The sequence below is a fragment of the Callospermophilus lateralis genome, chromosome 7, assembly GCF_048772815.1.
Source record: "Callospermophilus lateralis isolate mCalLat2 chromosome 7, mCalLat2.hap1, whole genome shotgun sequence".
Lineage (NCBI taxonomy): Eukaryota > Metazoa > Chordata > Mammalia > Rodentia > Sciuridae > Callospermophilus > Callospermophilus lateralis.
Genome location: NC_135311.1, coordinates 47334795 through 47352157, shown reverse-complemented (window position 1 = coordinate 47352157; position 17363 = coordinate 47334795). Strand labels below are relative to the sequence as shown.

The 17363-nt window shown below is 38.3% G+C and overlaps 1 protein-coding gene across 3 annotated transcripts in view; it reads right to left on the bottom strand.

Annotated features, from left to right (window-relative positions):
• Nucleotides 1–17363, bottom strand: part of Cdc14a (cell division cycle 14A) — a 165785-nt gene that overhangs the window by 55008 nt on the left and 93414 nt on the right. For all 3 annotated transcript variants that reach the window (XM_076861692.1, XM_076861689.1, XM_076861690.1), the window contains 2 exons: nt 10267–10497; nt 5052–5190 (listed from right to left, as the gene is read on the bottom strand). In XM_076861692.1, the coding sequence (XP_076717807.1) occupies nt 5052–5190; nt 10267–10497 (370 nt within the window). The remainder of the gene's footprint in view (nt 1–5051; nt 5191–10266; nt 10498–17363) is intronic.

The following is a 17363-nucleotide window of genomic DNA, read 5'->3' as shown; positions in this document are numbered from 1 at the left end:
CCTCACGAAAGATAATATATGTATATGAAAAATGAAAAAGTATTCAACATCATTAGTCATCAGAGAAACACAAACTGAAATCACAATGAGATACTATTTCAAACCAACCAGAATGAGGGAAAAAATATATATAATATAAAATGTTCACACAGATGTAGCACAGCTAGAGCCCTCATACATTACCAAGTAGTTTATAAAATGATTCAACCATTTTGGAAAAATTGGTGGTTTTTCATAAAGTTAAATTGTACCTAGCCCTATGACCCAGAAATTTCACCCCTGATTTTTTAAATAAAGGAAATAAATAGACTCAGACAAAAATATTCATAGCAGCTTTATTCATGATAATTTGAGGCAGAAGTACTGGGGATTGAACTCAGGGACACTCAACCACTGAGCCACATCCCCAGCCCTTATTTTGTATTTTACTTAGAGAGAGGGTCTCACTGAGTTGCTTAGCGCCTCACTTTTATTAAAGCTGGCTTTGAACTTGAGATCTTCCTGTCAGCCTCCCCAGCCACTCAGATTACAGGAATGTACCACCACACCAGGCTATTCATAATAATTTAAAATTGGAAATCATCCAAATGTCCATTAACATTGTATGGATAAATACACCGTAATATATACAGTGGAAAACTACTCGCAATAAAATAAAGAATAAACTACATACATACTCAGCGTGAATCAATCTCAAAAACATTATTTTAAGCAAGAAAGAAAAGAAAGTCAGCCACAAAACAATACATGGTGTATCAATCAATATAGCCCAGGAATAGACAAAACTGGTCTATAGTGACAGAAACCAAAAGAAAATGTTTTTGCCGTGTGTCCGGGCAAACTGAGAAGAGGCATGATAGGATTTTCTAGCATGTTCTACATCTTGTCTTGGTTTGTGGTTATACAGAAGTACAATTGTGAGATTTTTATATCAATTCTAATTCTATACTCCAGCCTTAAACAATTAGAAAATAAAACCTAAAACATGATGCCTCTACAATGCATTCAATAAATTCAAATAAAAGATATTCAACCCTTCTACACAGAAAACTAAAGACATTTTTTATATTATTAAGATTTAAAACGATCTAAATAAATGAAAGTATCAAGATATTCTTGAATAAGATCAAAGGACTTACACTCCTAGACATTGACTCATTTAAAGTGCAGTGATTCTGAACTAAGGTACTGGTGTCAAGATATACAAACTAACAGAATGGAATACAGTGTCCAGAAACAAACATATGAAGACACTTGATTTATGATAAGATGACACTTTAGAGCAAAGGGAAAAAAGTGTTCTTTTCAATAAATTGTATTGGTTCATATGAATGTTGATATGGGGGAAAACAACATTGGCTCTTATCTCATGATACATGCTTTAAAGCAATTCCTGATGAACTACTGAACTAAATGCAATGGAAAAAATCAATAAAGCTTCTAGAAGGTAACATAATATATTCATACTCTGTAGTTGACAAAGATATCTTTTTTTTCCTTTAGACATGGTCTCAGTATGGTGCCCAGGCTCTTCTCAAACTTCTGGGCTCAGCATAATATTCTCCAGCCCCATATATGAGTAATATGGATTGAAATGCATTCCACTGTCATGTATAACAAATTAGAAAAAAAAATTAATTAATTTTAAAAAAATCCTGAGCTCAAGTGATCCTCCAAGCCTCAGCCTCCCAAGTAACTGAGACTACAAGCATACGCCAGGATGCCCAGCAACAAAGATATCTGAAGTAGTACACAGAAAGCATTACCTACAGGGGGGAAAAAATTGTGAAACTAGACTGCACTGATACTTTGAAATTCTGTTCTTCAAAAGACACCACTAAGTGGGAGTGAAATGCACATACACCACAAGTAGGAGAATGTATTGCGTTATATCTAATGGGCTGTATTTGTATTTAGAATATCCCTACAAATCAAGAAAAAGACAATCAATCTAACAGAAAATGTTCAAGAAACATACAAAGATACTTCACAGAAGAGAAAATATGAATGGCCTATAAACATGAAAACATGTTCTACTTCATTAGTTATCACAGAAAAGCAAATTAATACTACAAAGTGAATAACCACAACTAACAAAATCCAATGGCTACAAGTTAAGACAGACAAGCCACTGCTGATGAGAATATAAACAGGCATTACTACTTGGGGAAACTGTTTACTATCTTCTAAAGCTGAATGCACACATCCAACTGGCCCATCACAGGTGTACATCCACCAGACCACACACCAAAGATACAAAATAGTCAACAACTGGGAACAGACTGAATATCCATCAACAGAGAACTAAAGTGTCATATACTAAAGGTATCATAGCAATGAAAATGAACAAGCTGTGTCCACCAACAGCAGCAAAGATGATGTGGAGGAAAAATAGCTAGATGTCTACACATACTGCAGGGGTTCCCCCTACAGAAGGTTCAGAAACAGGCAAAACTCAGGAATGGTTCTTTTGATGGAAGAACTGGATAGTGAATAAAAAAGACACAAGAGGTGCCTCTGGATGCTAGTGATGTTCTGCTTCTTGATCTTGGAAAGGTTCCACAGTTGATCAGCTTTGTCAAAACTCACTGGGCATACCCAGCTTATTATATTCCATCCACATGAACTTGCTCTCTCAGTTTTAAAACACTAAGCTTGCTGCCGTCTCAGGACCACACAGGCTCCCTGCATGGAACACAATTCAGATTTTGACAGGACTTGCTCTTTCTTGCCTTTTGGTCTCAGCATTCCTCCATGCTTTCCAAGAGCTCTCTACTCCCATGTGCCACCCCTCCCCCAATTCTGTCACCTCTTCAGAGCACTTACCACCAGCCATCGCCCTGCATACAATACATTTTTGCTTACTACATGTTCCCTCCATTAGAAAAGCATGCACCCTAGAGCAAGAACCCTGGCTGCTTTGTTCACTCTCCCTTACCTGGGAGAAAGCATTGCCCGACTCAGGGTGTGCACACAACTACCATCTGCTGGACGGAAGAATGCCACCAGCACACTAAACAGTGCCTGGGATATGTCAAGACACAGGCGTGGGGGGAGGCAGCTATGAGAGGAGGAAAGAATAAAAGAGTAAAAATCAAGCTCAAATACTTAGCAGAGTAGGCCAGAGACCAGAGCCCTAAGGGAGGAGATAAAATAATGCCTGGGGGGAAAGCCCATGAGCCCCACAGGCACTTTTCCATGCAAGTTCTGTAAGAAACATTGCAAAATATAAAAGATACATTGCCTAAGACAAAAAGATATCTGCCTTCAGGAGGCTGTTACCTAAGCATTGCAATGACTTATTTTCATACAGGAGTTAGACAAGAGAATCATTCGTGCACCTCAGTTTTCACAAATACTTGGAAAACTATAGTATGACTCACAACCTAGGAAACTTCCAGAGTTGTACAGCTTATGTACTCACAAAGGAATAAACCTTTCTTCAACCTAGAGTGCCTGTGCCTTATAACCCAAATTTCTTCTGGTATCACCTTGTGATATGGCAGAGCAGAGGCACAATAGGAAGGTATGAAGGTGTTCACAGGCTGCGCTATCTGACACCCTGAAAACCAGGTGCCCTGGGCCAGGGGCATTCTCCACTGCATCTCCCCGCCTCCCAAGCCGCACAGTGCAGGGGGGCCTGGTGCAAGTGTTCTACTGACTGAATGAACCTTCTTCCAATCCATAATTTAAAATGGATTAAATGGCTCAAAGAACTAGGCTGAGGAGTATTTTGGATTTTATTTTTTAACCCTAAGGCCATTTATTCAACTTTGGTAAGTAACTAGTAGAATGAGTACTTTAAGATTCATTCTACAAAGCTCCACACTGTAGGAGCACAGAATGTACAAAAGAGAAAACAGAGGAAGTCACTGGCCGAGAAATACGATCCAGAACGAAACACTTTAACAACAGAATTATTTTATTTCTACCCCACAGGTAAAATCCTTGAAGTTTCTGTCTTCATGCACATTTTTTCTTAAAAAGTTATTACCCTTTTGCCTTGCTCTTAAGCTAAGGTATAACTGCTCATTTTTTCAGATTTTATTTTTTTCTTATAAATTATTCCCTATAGTACTGCCAACTGAAGTCATTCCTCAGCAGGCTCAAATCTTCTTAATCACTTCAGACACTAAGAGCTTATTTACAGCACCCTTTCCATGAAATTCATGATCAATTTGTTTCTTACCAACCCAAAATGATTTAAATCAGAAAGGAATAATTACATGGAAAAGAATGCTATTACCAACATAAAAGAAAGAAAATGCAGTTTCAGTATGTCATTAATTGATAACATCTTACAGCTGGACCTAGGTCAACTAACGCTAATTTCATCTACTCATTGTATTAATGGGTAAATTGATGGTAACCTGTAGCATTTTAAGGAGAAGCCAGGTGGTCCAGAAAGGGTTAACCCCTTATAGGTTAAATCTTTCTACCCAGTGGGCTGAGGTTGCACCAAAAGTTAACAAATGAATATGTGAATGAATAAACGTAAAATTTATAAGCATTCTTCTAAATGATGGTCATAAAGCTGGTAAATAGTGGAGCCAGGGCTAAAACCCAGTTCTCCTTTTTCTTTCCTTGGTAACTTCTTGGTTGTATTCAGAAGGTGCAGCCTCATTAGCAGTTCAGTTAGTTGTCAGGAGAGCAGCAAACTTAGTGAAATCACTGACTGACCTTAGTTGTGTTTTTTACTTCATTCTGCTTTTAGACAAGCAAACAAAAGAGAAGAATGAAAAGTGCCAAGTGGGATGACATAAGAAAATTGCACTGTAGCCAGATCACACATAGAAAATGACAGAAAAGGGGTAGGCAGAGATGGCTCTGTGATTTTCTTCTCACTCTCACCTGATCTAAGAGATATAAAAGGTACAAAGTGAGAATGCATCAGCTGTCAAATCAACAATATTCTATTAGAGGCACAGACTTCTCTAACAATGCAGCCATTTTATAACTGTGAGCTTGACACCGTCCAGAACCTGGGGAAGAAGAAGTAGAAAGGGTCAGGAACAAGGATGTACCATGAAAACACAGAGGGGTAGACTTACTCTTCCAGGAAGTGCTGCTGGGGCCCAATAATGGAACCTGGCCGGCAAATTCTTATCCAAGCGATGATTTCAGCGTGTGTAAACCTGTAGTGCTTCATTACGTAACAGGCTATCAGTGTCCCTGTCCTTCCAAGGCCAGCTATAAGAGAGGAACACAGATGAAACACAAAGTACAGCAAATGCATCCACAGACACTGAAATTAAACCCTACCAGAAACCACACTGGCCCCAAGTGTAATGATAACATTAGCAGCTGATACACATGCAAATTTGCTATCATGTAGAAATCTGTATTTCTCTCTATCCGGTGGAAAGGGCAAAGTGAAAATGTCACATGGGGGTGGTGGAGAAAGTGTTGAAAGCAAAAGGGTCTGGCAGCCAAGGACCAGCTGGAACAGGAAGGGACAGAGACAGGGGCCAGAGAGACAAGACTGGAAGGGTGGGGCAGAAGAGAAGCGTGCTTGAGAGGGGCAGGGATGTGGCAATAAGGACGAAGAGCTGAATCAGAATTCTGATTGGGTCACAAGGAAAGTTAAAAATGACTGATGTTTCTGACCTAGGAAACTGGTACAATATTGATTTCATCCATGAAAACCTTCAGTTAGAAAAAGGAAATAGGGAAAAGTTAATGGCTGTTGCTGATGTTTAGAAATCTTCTGGGAGAGGGGGTTGCTTATTTATTTGTTTTATTTTGAGGAATCCTTTTGACTGTTTTCCTTGGTCAAACTGTAGACTCTTCTCCAATCTTCCCCAGTAGTTTGAGAAATTCACAGTGTTTCAGCAAATCTTAGAAACACCACCATACCATCTTCATTGTGCAATACACACCATTATTTAAGTTTGACCAATAAGACATGAAACCACGACATGTTATCAATTTAAAACTCCATCCTAATTTCATAAATGTTAAGGTGTGAAAAAGCATGTCTCTAAATCAGCATTTCACGACTTTTTTTTTTACATGTACTGTTCCTCTAGAAGCCTCTTTACATTTAGTTCTGTTTTTTCCTTATCTTTCCCCATAAAATTGTACTACCACACAGGTACATTACATAGCTATATATGTATTATGTGGACATCTGTGCTTTATACAGAAAAAGGTTTTTCACCACCCCAAAAAACAGTTTTGCCCTGTAATGCCTGGGTCGAGAATACACATCAAGAGTGAAAATAAAATGACATCCAAGTTCATGTCTATAGATGTCTGGCAGTCCCTTCCTTTAAAAAAAAAAAAAAAAAAATTAAAGGATATATACACCGTTTTATTAGATGAAGTGTAACACATCCTGTTTTCAACTGAAGTGCCTTTTGCCCCAGATCAAACATCAACATTCCTCAGAGAAAAAATTAAGTGTGATTATGGTCTCCAGGGGCTCTTTCTTTAATAGTAAGAGGTAAGAGTCATTTGCCTTTCCTTCTGCTTCACCCGGACAGACGACAGACAGAGCCCATACCTGATAATTCCCCAGATATCAGACAAGACTACAATTGACTGGGCAACTGCTCAGATAAAACACAGCTGAATGTCCTGGAGCAGCAGCAGGGGGCCAGCACTAGTTGCCAGGGTCATCATGCCAGGTCTCTGCCTGGAGAGCAGTGGCCTCTTCATGGAGACACACTCTGACTGTGCCCTGCTTTGTGCAAGGAGCTGCCTGATGCCCTCAGTTAGGCTCCTAGTCCTACTCACAATCAAAAAGGTGGTACAAAGAATTTTCAAATTTCTCTGAAACTAAAGTTGCTTCCCCCTTTTAAAAAGAGTCTATAATTTAGATCTATAAAAAGAACCTACTTAGCACTCAATAGTTGGGAGCTCTTACCACAAGTGAACAGAATAGGAACACTTCACTAAGTTTCTATAAAAACTTTTAACAAAAATTTTAAAGCGTTCATAATTAAAGGGCTCCCTGGCACAGCATGACAAGAGGTTGAAAGTGTTCTATTTATACCAAAGTCAAACTCCAATTGCTTTATAGTTCCAGCCATTTTCTGAAATCCCTATAGAACATCAAGAATCACATACTAGAATATCACAATGTTGCTGTATGTAGATGATTATTTGTGCTAGAAAATTTGAAGAATTCATAGCATTCCTTTCATCATTCCCTTTCATCAAAGTGAACTGCAGATATTGAGTCGCAGTAAAGTTTCACACATTCCCAGCAAATTCGTTTCTAGTTTGTCTCTGTATGCAAGGCTTTATATGTTGAGGCATAACATTTTCATTCCCTTTCTACCAAAGTTCATTTGACATAAGAGTCTCTCTCCCTTCTTCCTTTTAGTTCAATTAAAATACTGAGTGCTGCTTGAATTCCCAAAAAATTAAGCTGACTTAATTAGGGCAGATGTCAAAATAATTAACAAGCCTATAGTAGATAAGTGTGCTATTAAAAGCAATACAGTTGTAATTAAACTGAAAATGTAATCCTTATAAAAGTATTCTTCATGTGTGTACAAGTAGACGTAAATGAAATAACACTCTCAAAAAGGTGTCATCACATATAAACTTAACTTTCCTGTATAAGAACTCACCTCAATGCTAAAAGGTTCACATTTTTTAAAATATTTTTAGTTGTAGATGGACACAATATCTTTATTTTTAAATTTTTTTTAGTTGTAAACGGACACAATACCTTAAAATAAAAAAAAAATTTTATTTTTATGTGGTGCTGAGGATCAAACCCAGTGCCTTCCACATTCGAGGCAAACACTCTACCACTGAGCTACAACCCCAGCCCTCATTATCTTTATTTTAATTATTTATTTTTATGTGGTGCTGAGGATCAAACCAGGCACCTCACACATGCCAGGCAAGCACTCTACCACTGAGCTACATCCCTAGCCCCTAAAGTTTCAGATATTAAAATTTAAAAAACCTCTACTATAAGTAGATAGATTATATATATGACATGTATATCTGCATATATATATATACATATATATATATGACATGTATATCTGCATATATATATATACATATATATATATATATATACATAATCATACATATATATCTTAAAAGTAAACACTCACAGGTCAAGGTTATACAGAGAATATACCTGTAACAATGTTTTAACACCAGAGAGTTTCATTTTCATGTTTCTTGGATGAGGAATACAATAAAGAAAGATGCTGAGTTTTAATGAAAGCTCTGCATTTCTTCTCTTTCAGATTTGTCAATCCAAGATATGGATTGTTAGCCCACAAATAAATTCTATGACCCGGCAGTCACAAAACTGACTAGGAAAAAAAAAAGGCCAAATTAATCTCATCAAAAATACTAATTTTTTTTTAATAATATAAAACTAAACTTTGGTGTTTTTTGTTTCGGGGTTTGTTTGTTTGTTTGTTTGTTCATTTGTTTGGTACCAGGGATTGAACCCTGGGGCACTCAACTACTGAGCCACATCCCCAGCCCTCTTTATTTTTCATTTTGAGACAGGGCCTTTGCTAAATTGCTGAGGCTGGCTATGAATTTGCAATCCTCCTGTCTTGGCCTCCTAACCCACTGGGATTACAGGCGTGCATCACCACACCCAAAAAAACTAGAGTTTGGAAGAGAAGATATGAATACCTCCTACTAAATGTTGATTACAGCTATATTCCTATCAGTTCTTAAGTTCTGATGATATTTGAAATATGTGAAATGCAGGCATTTTCTTGGACATGGACAATCTTTAACAAAAAGGGATGGAAAGGCAAACTTAACGGATAAATGAAAAACACCCAGGTCAAGCCATCCAGGTATAACCAGAAAGCAGTGCTTACAAAGGAGTGAGCAAGGAACACCTTCCCAGCAATCCACGGGCAGAGGGGACCTCCTGTCAATCAGGGGTCCTGTGTTGATAGGGACAGCGGAGGTAGGGCTAGTCCAGGAGCATGAAGCCTGCTTCAGGAGCCCTTATCTAAGTCAGGGACCACGTGCATTTCCATCTCTTCCAGTCTCTGGTAAAGTGCAGCTTCCCGTTGCTGCTCACATATTCAGCGAAGTACCTCCACCTACTCAAATCTTAAACATAGAAACAAGGGCCTACAAAATGGTATTTTAATTTCTGTCAGAACCAAAGCCACTCTCGTCTGAATAAGGCAGTTACAGCAGCACTAGGCACAGGAAAAGAACAGTACCATCCCCAACTCCTACTAGCCAATTAGCATAAAACGCAACACAAACCTATTTGCAGACTCAAAACCACGAGAAGAGCACCACCTAACGGTACAATGAAGCGCTGCATGTGAGAAACTGGAGGCTCATCTCAAGGTGGCCAAAGTGATTTCTCATCATTAAAATCAAAGATCCCATAAAATATCTTCCACCAGACTGGAAATTCTAAACTAGAAGTTGACCTCCTAGGAGTCTAAAAACCAAGCTTAGATAATCAAATGCCATTCATATTTTCTAGGTAGATGACATAATGTTGCCATGTAAAAAACAACATGCACTCCATGCAATATTTAGGATGTACTTTTACTAAAAAAAAATTCACTGTTTATATAATATTAAAATTAAATTGGGCATCCTGTATTCTTGTTTGCTAAATGTGACAACCCTATGCCTTCTTTACTCTGAACAATCCCTACCCCCAAAGTATCCACCCCAGAGACCAGAGATTCATTTACACAACTATGTCTTTCCATTCATTCTAAGAGGCAATCCCCATCATTGGCAAGTGAGCAGGGTTATTACCCCTGCAGGGGGCAAGGAAGACACTCAGCTCCGTGATGCAAAAGACAAACAGGAAAAGGAGGCACAAGGGGTGAAAGGAGGTTCTAGAAAGCTGGATCAAAGAATGGAAACACCAAATGTCAGATGGGTAGAAAAAGATGGAGAAGAGATGAGCAATTCTAAAAGAAAAGGAGAAAGGAGAACTAATGACACTTGCTTCTTGGCCATTTGACCTAGTCAAAGCTGCTCCTGCCAGTCTAAGGACATCACTGCTGATATTTCCCCTTGAGACATACAGTGTCGACGAGCTGGGGCTTGGAAAGGTTAAGGTCAGAAAACCTTCATTGTCAAGAAGCCACAACACCATTAACTGTCCAGGCCCAAGCAATCCTTTCTTTCTTTAGGAAGGGGTTATTAAAATGGGTTCATGATGCAGTTTTCTAAAATTAAAAACCATTGTTTTCTAACTCATTAGGTAATTGTTTTACATTATTTTCTGGGTTTCGGTGACGGGCTCCCATGAGCTCCAAGACTACGCAGCCCTCGCACACACACCTTTGCAGTGAACTGCAATCGCTCCTTCGGTGTTCTCACAGATGTTCAGGAACCTTCTCACGATGTTGTCGCTGGGTGTGCTGCCGTCTATGAAGAAGAGGTCATAGTGTTCGAAGCCAGCATCTGTGAAGCGCTTCGCCTCATAGATCTTTTTGTTCAGCCTCACAACTGCAGTTACGTTATGCTTCTTGAAATAAGGGAAGTAGGCTTCAGGAGCATGAAGAGGGTAACCTAAAGGGAAAAGGAGCCGTAAGCAGAAGGCACGCAATTCATCTTACATAACCCAGACACACACCCTCAACAACAAAGTGCAGAAATCTCAATAAATCACAGGAGAAAGCATGTTTCTTGAAAGTGTACAAGGTTCCAGAAGCTCATAAAAGCCGCCTGAGTAACTGTGAACATCAGAGGAGGTTAAAACAAAAACCTTCTCTAAGTATTGAGACAACTCATTAAAGTTCAAAATCTCAACCTCTAGGATTCCAATCCTGGGAACACATGTACTCCTCCCATCCCCAAGGCAAAGGCATTCTTGAAGTATTCGAATGTGCACAAAAGAGATGGGATGATTCTTGATGATTTTATTTCCCCTCAAACGTCATTTTTCACTTAACAAATACATTTCAGAGACAGCTAAAACTATTTTTTACCAGATATATAGCTTTAATCTATAGAGCACAATCCTCCACAGAATAGATCTATGATTAGAAAGCACCTTCCACATACAAGCCACAGTTGTATATAATTTCTCTTTTAATTCTCAAAACAACCTGTAAAGGATGGTTAATCACATTTAACAGATTGAGACACTAAAAGCTGAGGATACAAACATTCAGTTAAACAGGAGGAATAAGTCCAAGAGATCTATTGTACAACATGGTATCTATAGTTAATAATAATGTACTGGATACTCGAAAGTCACTAAGAGTAGATTTTAAGAGTTCTCACCACACACAAAAATGATAAATATGAGTGGCAATGTACACATTAAACTTGACTTAACCAATGTACACTATTTTAAAACATCATATTGTATATCATGAATACATAAAATTTTGTCAGTTTAAAATATAAATATTTTTTAACTTGAAAAAAGAAGCTAAAAGAGGAACTTTTTGGTGAACATTTTCTGATTGGGGAGGGGGGCACCTGAGATGCTAAATTTCCAAACTCCCTGGCAATGTCCACCACCCATGTGAGCATTCCTGGGAGCCACAGAATCAACTGAGTCACAAACCAGACCTAGTCAAGGCCAATCAGCCGAGGTGACCAGTGAAGGCTTTGGCCACTGCAGGCCTTGCCTAGCAGCCCTAAGGGTTAAGAGGGCTACCCCCAGCATACTGATTCCCACATCTGTAACCCATCAAGGGCCCACTGACTCATGGCACACCAGCTAAGTGAAATGACTTCATTGTAAATGGGGCTCCAAGGCAGCAGCAGGAGCAGCCTGCAAAGCCAGATGGCTTCTGCACTGTTTCTTTGGCTGTATTTTCTGCTGCCTTGGATCTTGTGCTTGTCCTTTTCATTTTCTCTCAGCTCCAATCCAACCCTTTAATACCCTGCACCATGAGGCTGGGGCTCAGGCCCACATATTGTCTTTGCCAGACTACCTATCTAGATGGCCTTCTGCTGATTCTAAAAATAGGCGGCACTAAAGGGCAACCAGGAAAGGGCCTTCTTCCCGATCTCCCATCAGCATCACATCAGCAACCAAAGAAGAGAGCAGCCAGAGCTCCCAACCAACTGTGGCACTCCCAGGACTAGCCTGCTGCACTCACCTCAGGACCAGAACCCAGCCGTCTGGTCTCTACTCCTCAGTCTCCAATCCAAACACTACTGTGGAGCATGACCTCCACGGGTCTGAGTTCCAGTCATCTGACTCCTCCCTCAATGCTCCCAGGCTCTGGTAGTTCCACTTTCTCTCCCCAGTCCCAACCTTAAAGGTACTAGCTGTCTTTTGCATAATATTTAGATTCTACAATGTTGCCTATTTTATTGTTTAGACTATTTTGTAACAGACTCCAGGAGTTAAATTCCTTCTGTTTGGAGTACCCAGTATGGTTCCCATTTCCTGCCTGGACCCTGCAGATACACTGTCTCCCAAGGATCTTCTGTGTTTTCTAAACTTAATTCCCAGCTTTCTCTTGGAGTCAGTGAGCTACCCAACATATTCAGATAAATGCCTTTTTAGTTTAATTTACCATAGTTGACTCTACTGTCTGTAACCAAGTTCCCTAATTGGAAGACTTTGCCAAGGTCACAAAAAATGGAGGCAGAATTGGAATCCAGGCCTAACTAATCCTAATTCAAATACATGATTCTCATAGGCCATGCTGTTATTGAACAAAGAGGAAATAGAGATAATTTAACATCTTCTGTATAGAAACAGCAATTTGTACGCACACACATGAAGAGAAAACACATGCTCTTCTACTTGGAAAATCAAGTCTGTTTTCCTAGTTGGTTTATTTACTCAAATTATTTCCTAGCAACAAGTTTACAGACTAAGGGGGAGAAGAACCCTGGTTAGCATGAGGAAATAAGAGCTTTTCTATTATGCAAGAAGTGAGAAGTAGAGGGACTCCAAACACCTGGGGAGTTTTCCCTAGGTATGGTAAGCCAATGGGAGCCTGCCTTATTCCTGGAATTCCTTTTACCTCTGTGATGACACCTCCTGGCTTGATGCCCATCCCTTCCTCTGTACAATCAAGATGTAAGAATCTCTTTTCTTACATGAATTTCTATCAGGAGTAAATGAAGGTTTAGCTAATACACCAAAAACACACTATGAAAAAGAAATGATGGATATCTTTTGAGAAATGGACACAAAACATAACTATAAAAAATGACAACAGACATTTAAATACTAATCATAATCGCACCTAACATTTATTGAGCACTTATAATGTGCCAGTCACTATGCTGAGTGTTCCATGTGAATTATCACACTAAACCCTTCAATTACTCAGATTACTGGTGCCTGGAAAGCTAACTGATCCATGCACACACACGTTCTAAGAGATAGCATTTGGACCCTGGCAGGCAGATTTCAACATCTGTCCTGAAGCTGGTTTTTTGTAAGACTCAACTTGACTCTATCTGTAAGACCTCCAAACCAGAGAACATGACATGAGTATTAGGAGCTGTACTTCCTAGAGTTGGTGAGCAGGATTTTGATTTTGGTTTTGTTTAATTCTTAAAACTGCTTCAAATTACTTACAGACAACTAATAATGAAGATATCCCATGACCTCTCAGCAACGGTGTGTGAGTTATCAATGTATTTGGATGCTTAATGTGAAATGCTCCCTGGGAGTCCTGCAGCCCACTCAGAGCTACAACATTCATCCCACCCTAGCTGCATCTGGCCACTAGGTGGTGCCCTGGCATCAGCGAGGCACAGGCTCAGCCCAGCAGTGGTGCTGACACAACACAGAAACAACTTCAGAGCTGAAGATGATTTTAAAATTCATCTCTTTCCAGCCACTCATTTTAAAGTTGTGAAACTAAGAACAGCAGAGTCAAATGTGGACTAGTCAGCCCACCTAGTCATTATTAAAAGTAAAAAACTGCAAAAGGAACAAGGTAATGTCAGAAAATATAAAATGCTGATGAGGTTCATTAACCAGTGAAGTCCTAAATGTTCAATTCTGCAAATATTTCAACAAAATTGACACAGGTGCATAAAACAGGTTGGAAAGTATAATACAGAGCTTATATATCTTTTATGTATTTTCATATGTATATAGAATTTTTTTTTCAAATGCTCTCCTCATTCACCCACTACTTTTCTCAAAAGAATAGACCTCTGAAAACAGTAATTATTTCATAATTCCCATGAGTGGTATATTTGTTGTTCAATTTAAGTGTTCATTAGTATTCTACATCCAGGATGATGGGACAAAAGAGTTAAAGATGGAAATGCACTAATAAGAGCATAATGTGTACCTGACATGGTCAAACCACTCAAATAATATTCCTAATCCTCACCAAACATCCTGAATGTGATCAAACTTCACTCATTGTGATGTACAAGGAAACTGATGGTCCTAGAAGTTATGAAGCTCACTGAAGTTCACACAGCCAATAAGGGATCAAGAAGCCACGCTTCAACCTGCCCAGGGTCTTTACACCAGTCTGCTCTCATTAAAAGAGCAGGCTGATACTTCAAATTGCTCGGATTCTGCTTCTTATTCCACCTCTACACCACTTCCCCATCCCTGAGTGTGTATGTGGTGGTGGTGGTGGTGGTGGTGGTGGTGTGTGTGTGTGTGTGTATTTAAATGACATTACCACTTAAAAGACTTTATAAGTCTGAAATCTAAAATATCTGTTTCATTATCCTGCTATCATTCAACAATTCAAAATTGTTAAATAGAAAAAAAAATAGCATTCTTCTTTCCCCACTATGAAAACAATGTGAACCAAGATGGCTGAGTGAGCCTGCTAGTTCCCTCTGTTGACACAAACACCCTGAACACTCCTAGAATGCATTCTGGCCCTTCCCTAGAGCGTAGAGCTTCCTTTTGCTACATCCTAGCAACAGCTATTTGATTGTTAATTCCTCAAAAATCTCAGCTTTTCTACTAACAAACTCCTAACATGACCTTCAGAAATACAGGGTTTCTCAAAATTTTAATTAAAAAAAAAAAAACCTAAGGAATGTTCCAAGATCTAATTGTAATCGGATCGATTTTATTAATTCCCACACAGACTTATTTTAAATTCAAAAGTGTTTACAAAGTTAAAACCCTTCACCAAAAAAATGTTGAAGCTTCTAATGAACACCAGATGTTAAAATGGGGATTTCAGTAAAATATCAGCATTCTACCAAAGACAATCTTAAATGAAATTGTTCTAGCCATCTTAAAAACCAACAAATTAAAGTAATACTGTCAGACCTTTTTCTCAATGAGAGGACACAACTGTTATAAAGAAAAAGGTGTATACAGAGCAATATCTTAACAATAGTTATTTCTTGCTTACATAGTTTTAAGAGTTTTAGTCTTTATCTGTATTGCTAAATTATTCTATAGTAAACATGCACATTCTCTGTAATAAAATTTAAAAGAGCACAGAATTTGTAATTAAAAAGACCTATATGTGAGTCGTCCCACAGCCTGATACTGGCTGCATGAACCCAGACAATATGTAACTCTCTTAAGTTTCCTTGTCTTCCGTAAACTAACCATCACCTGCTACAGATGGTGGGTCACTGAACAGATGATGAACACAAGAGGCTTAGTACCATTCCTGGCATATAACCAAGTGGCATCCATTATTCTTTCCCCATATTACAATATGGAACCAAAAAAAAGTTTTTTAAGATTTTTTAAATTAAGAATTATACTCAATCCCCAGCACCAAAAAAATTAACATAAAATATACATGTTCTTTTATTCAGTGGTTCTATTAAGAATTCAGAGAGGAAACTAGAACTATAAAATATGAAAGAATAGGTATGCCAACCATAGCAGTTTTTTGGGGTTTTTTGTTTGTTTGTTTTTGTTTTGTTTTATTGGGGGGGTTGCTGGGGATTGAACCCACAGCCTGTGCATGCTAGGCAAGCACTTTACCAACTGAGCTATATCCCCAGCCCCATAACAGTTTTTTTAAACAACTTTTATCTCATTTAAAATAAATTAACAAAATTATGACCCAGTCATAGACTGGAATAATAGACAATGCAGTCATCCAAAATGATAGCACGAATCTATATACACTGCCATGGAAAACATCCATGACATGTTAAGTGAAAAAAAAGCTATCTGTGAGATGATAATTATATTATGATCCTATTTTGGTAAAAAAAAAATTATAAATGTATAATATATGTATTATATATGCATAGACATATACAATGTATATCTACACTGAGAAAGTAAGTTAAGAGAAGCAGATGGAAGATATTAAAAAGCAACTGTAATTCCAACTACCAATTAGTAAAACTAGTAAACGTGGGTAGAATTACAGGTCACGTTTATGCTCATTAGTCAATCTGCATTTTCTCCACTCTTTTTAAAATAAGCATGTATTAGCTCTATAAAAATACTTTAAAAGAACTTTTTAAATTATACCTCCCAACTCCTCTGTAAGAAAAACTGAAACACATGAATCCCAAATGGCAAAATTCTTTCAACTTTGCCAAATTCCCAACAACAAAGCCACTACTCAAACAGAACATCTACTGAGGTTTCCTGGGCCTGAATCTAATACTTTTTCACAGAAGTAGGTTTAATCAGCCCTGTCTTGAACAACCAACTGTTATAAAGCACTTTCCTCAGGTACTCCATGTGTTATTCTTAACAACCCAACATGACGCAGGCTAATTAATCAATGTACAGAGCCAAATGAAAATCCTTAGCCAATTCATGACTCAGAAGATCTAATTCTGGCTTCTCTATAGAGATCCCTATTAGTTTAAACTCTAAACCTGGATTACTTATCCACGGGGTGGGGGGAAAACCATGATTCAAGCAGGACTTCCTGCAAGTTAGTAACAGATATGAAATGATAAACATACTTTGTAGAAACAAAAAAACTATCAAATCCAAATACACGAGTAATAATGAAACTAGATTTCAGAAGTGGTGGTGATGATGATGATGATGATGATGATGATGTAAGAAGAGTAAATCTAGATAAGAGGTTTCAAATTAGGTTCCCAAGGAAAACTGATACACTCTACTCCTATGACCAGAAAGTATATAGGAATTATTGTGTTCATGGATAACATTTTTTTCTTCAATTTTATGTACTTCTCTTATGAACTAATCTTAAACCATTGGTGTCTATCATTACATATCACTTAGGTGATGTTAAGACATGGAAAAATATGAGTAAGTAGAAACCAAGTATTAATGGCAAATTTCACATAGCCAATCATGTTGCAATCAAGAGGTATGTTTTGTTTTGTTTTCATTTTACTGAATACATATGCCCAGTGCTGTAAATAAGTAGCTTAATTACTATCAGAAAATTTGTACTCTTTGTCTCACAGGAACTAAGTAGATAGTACAGTGGTGATATTCAGGAGCCCAGTTCTGAGTTGGAGTACCAGTTCTGCACATTTCTAGGTGACCCTGGGCAAATCCCCAC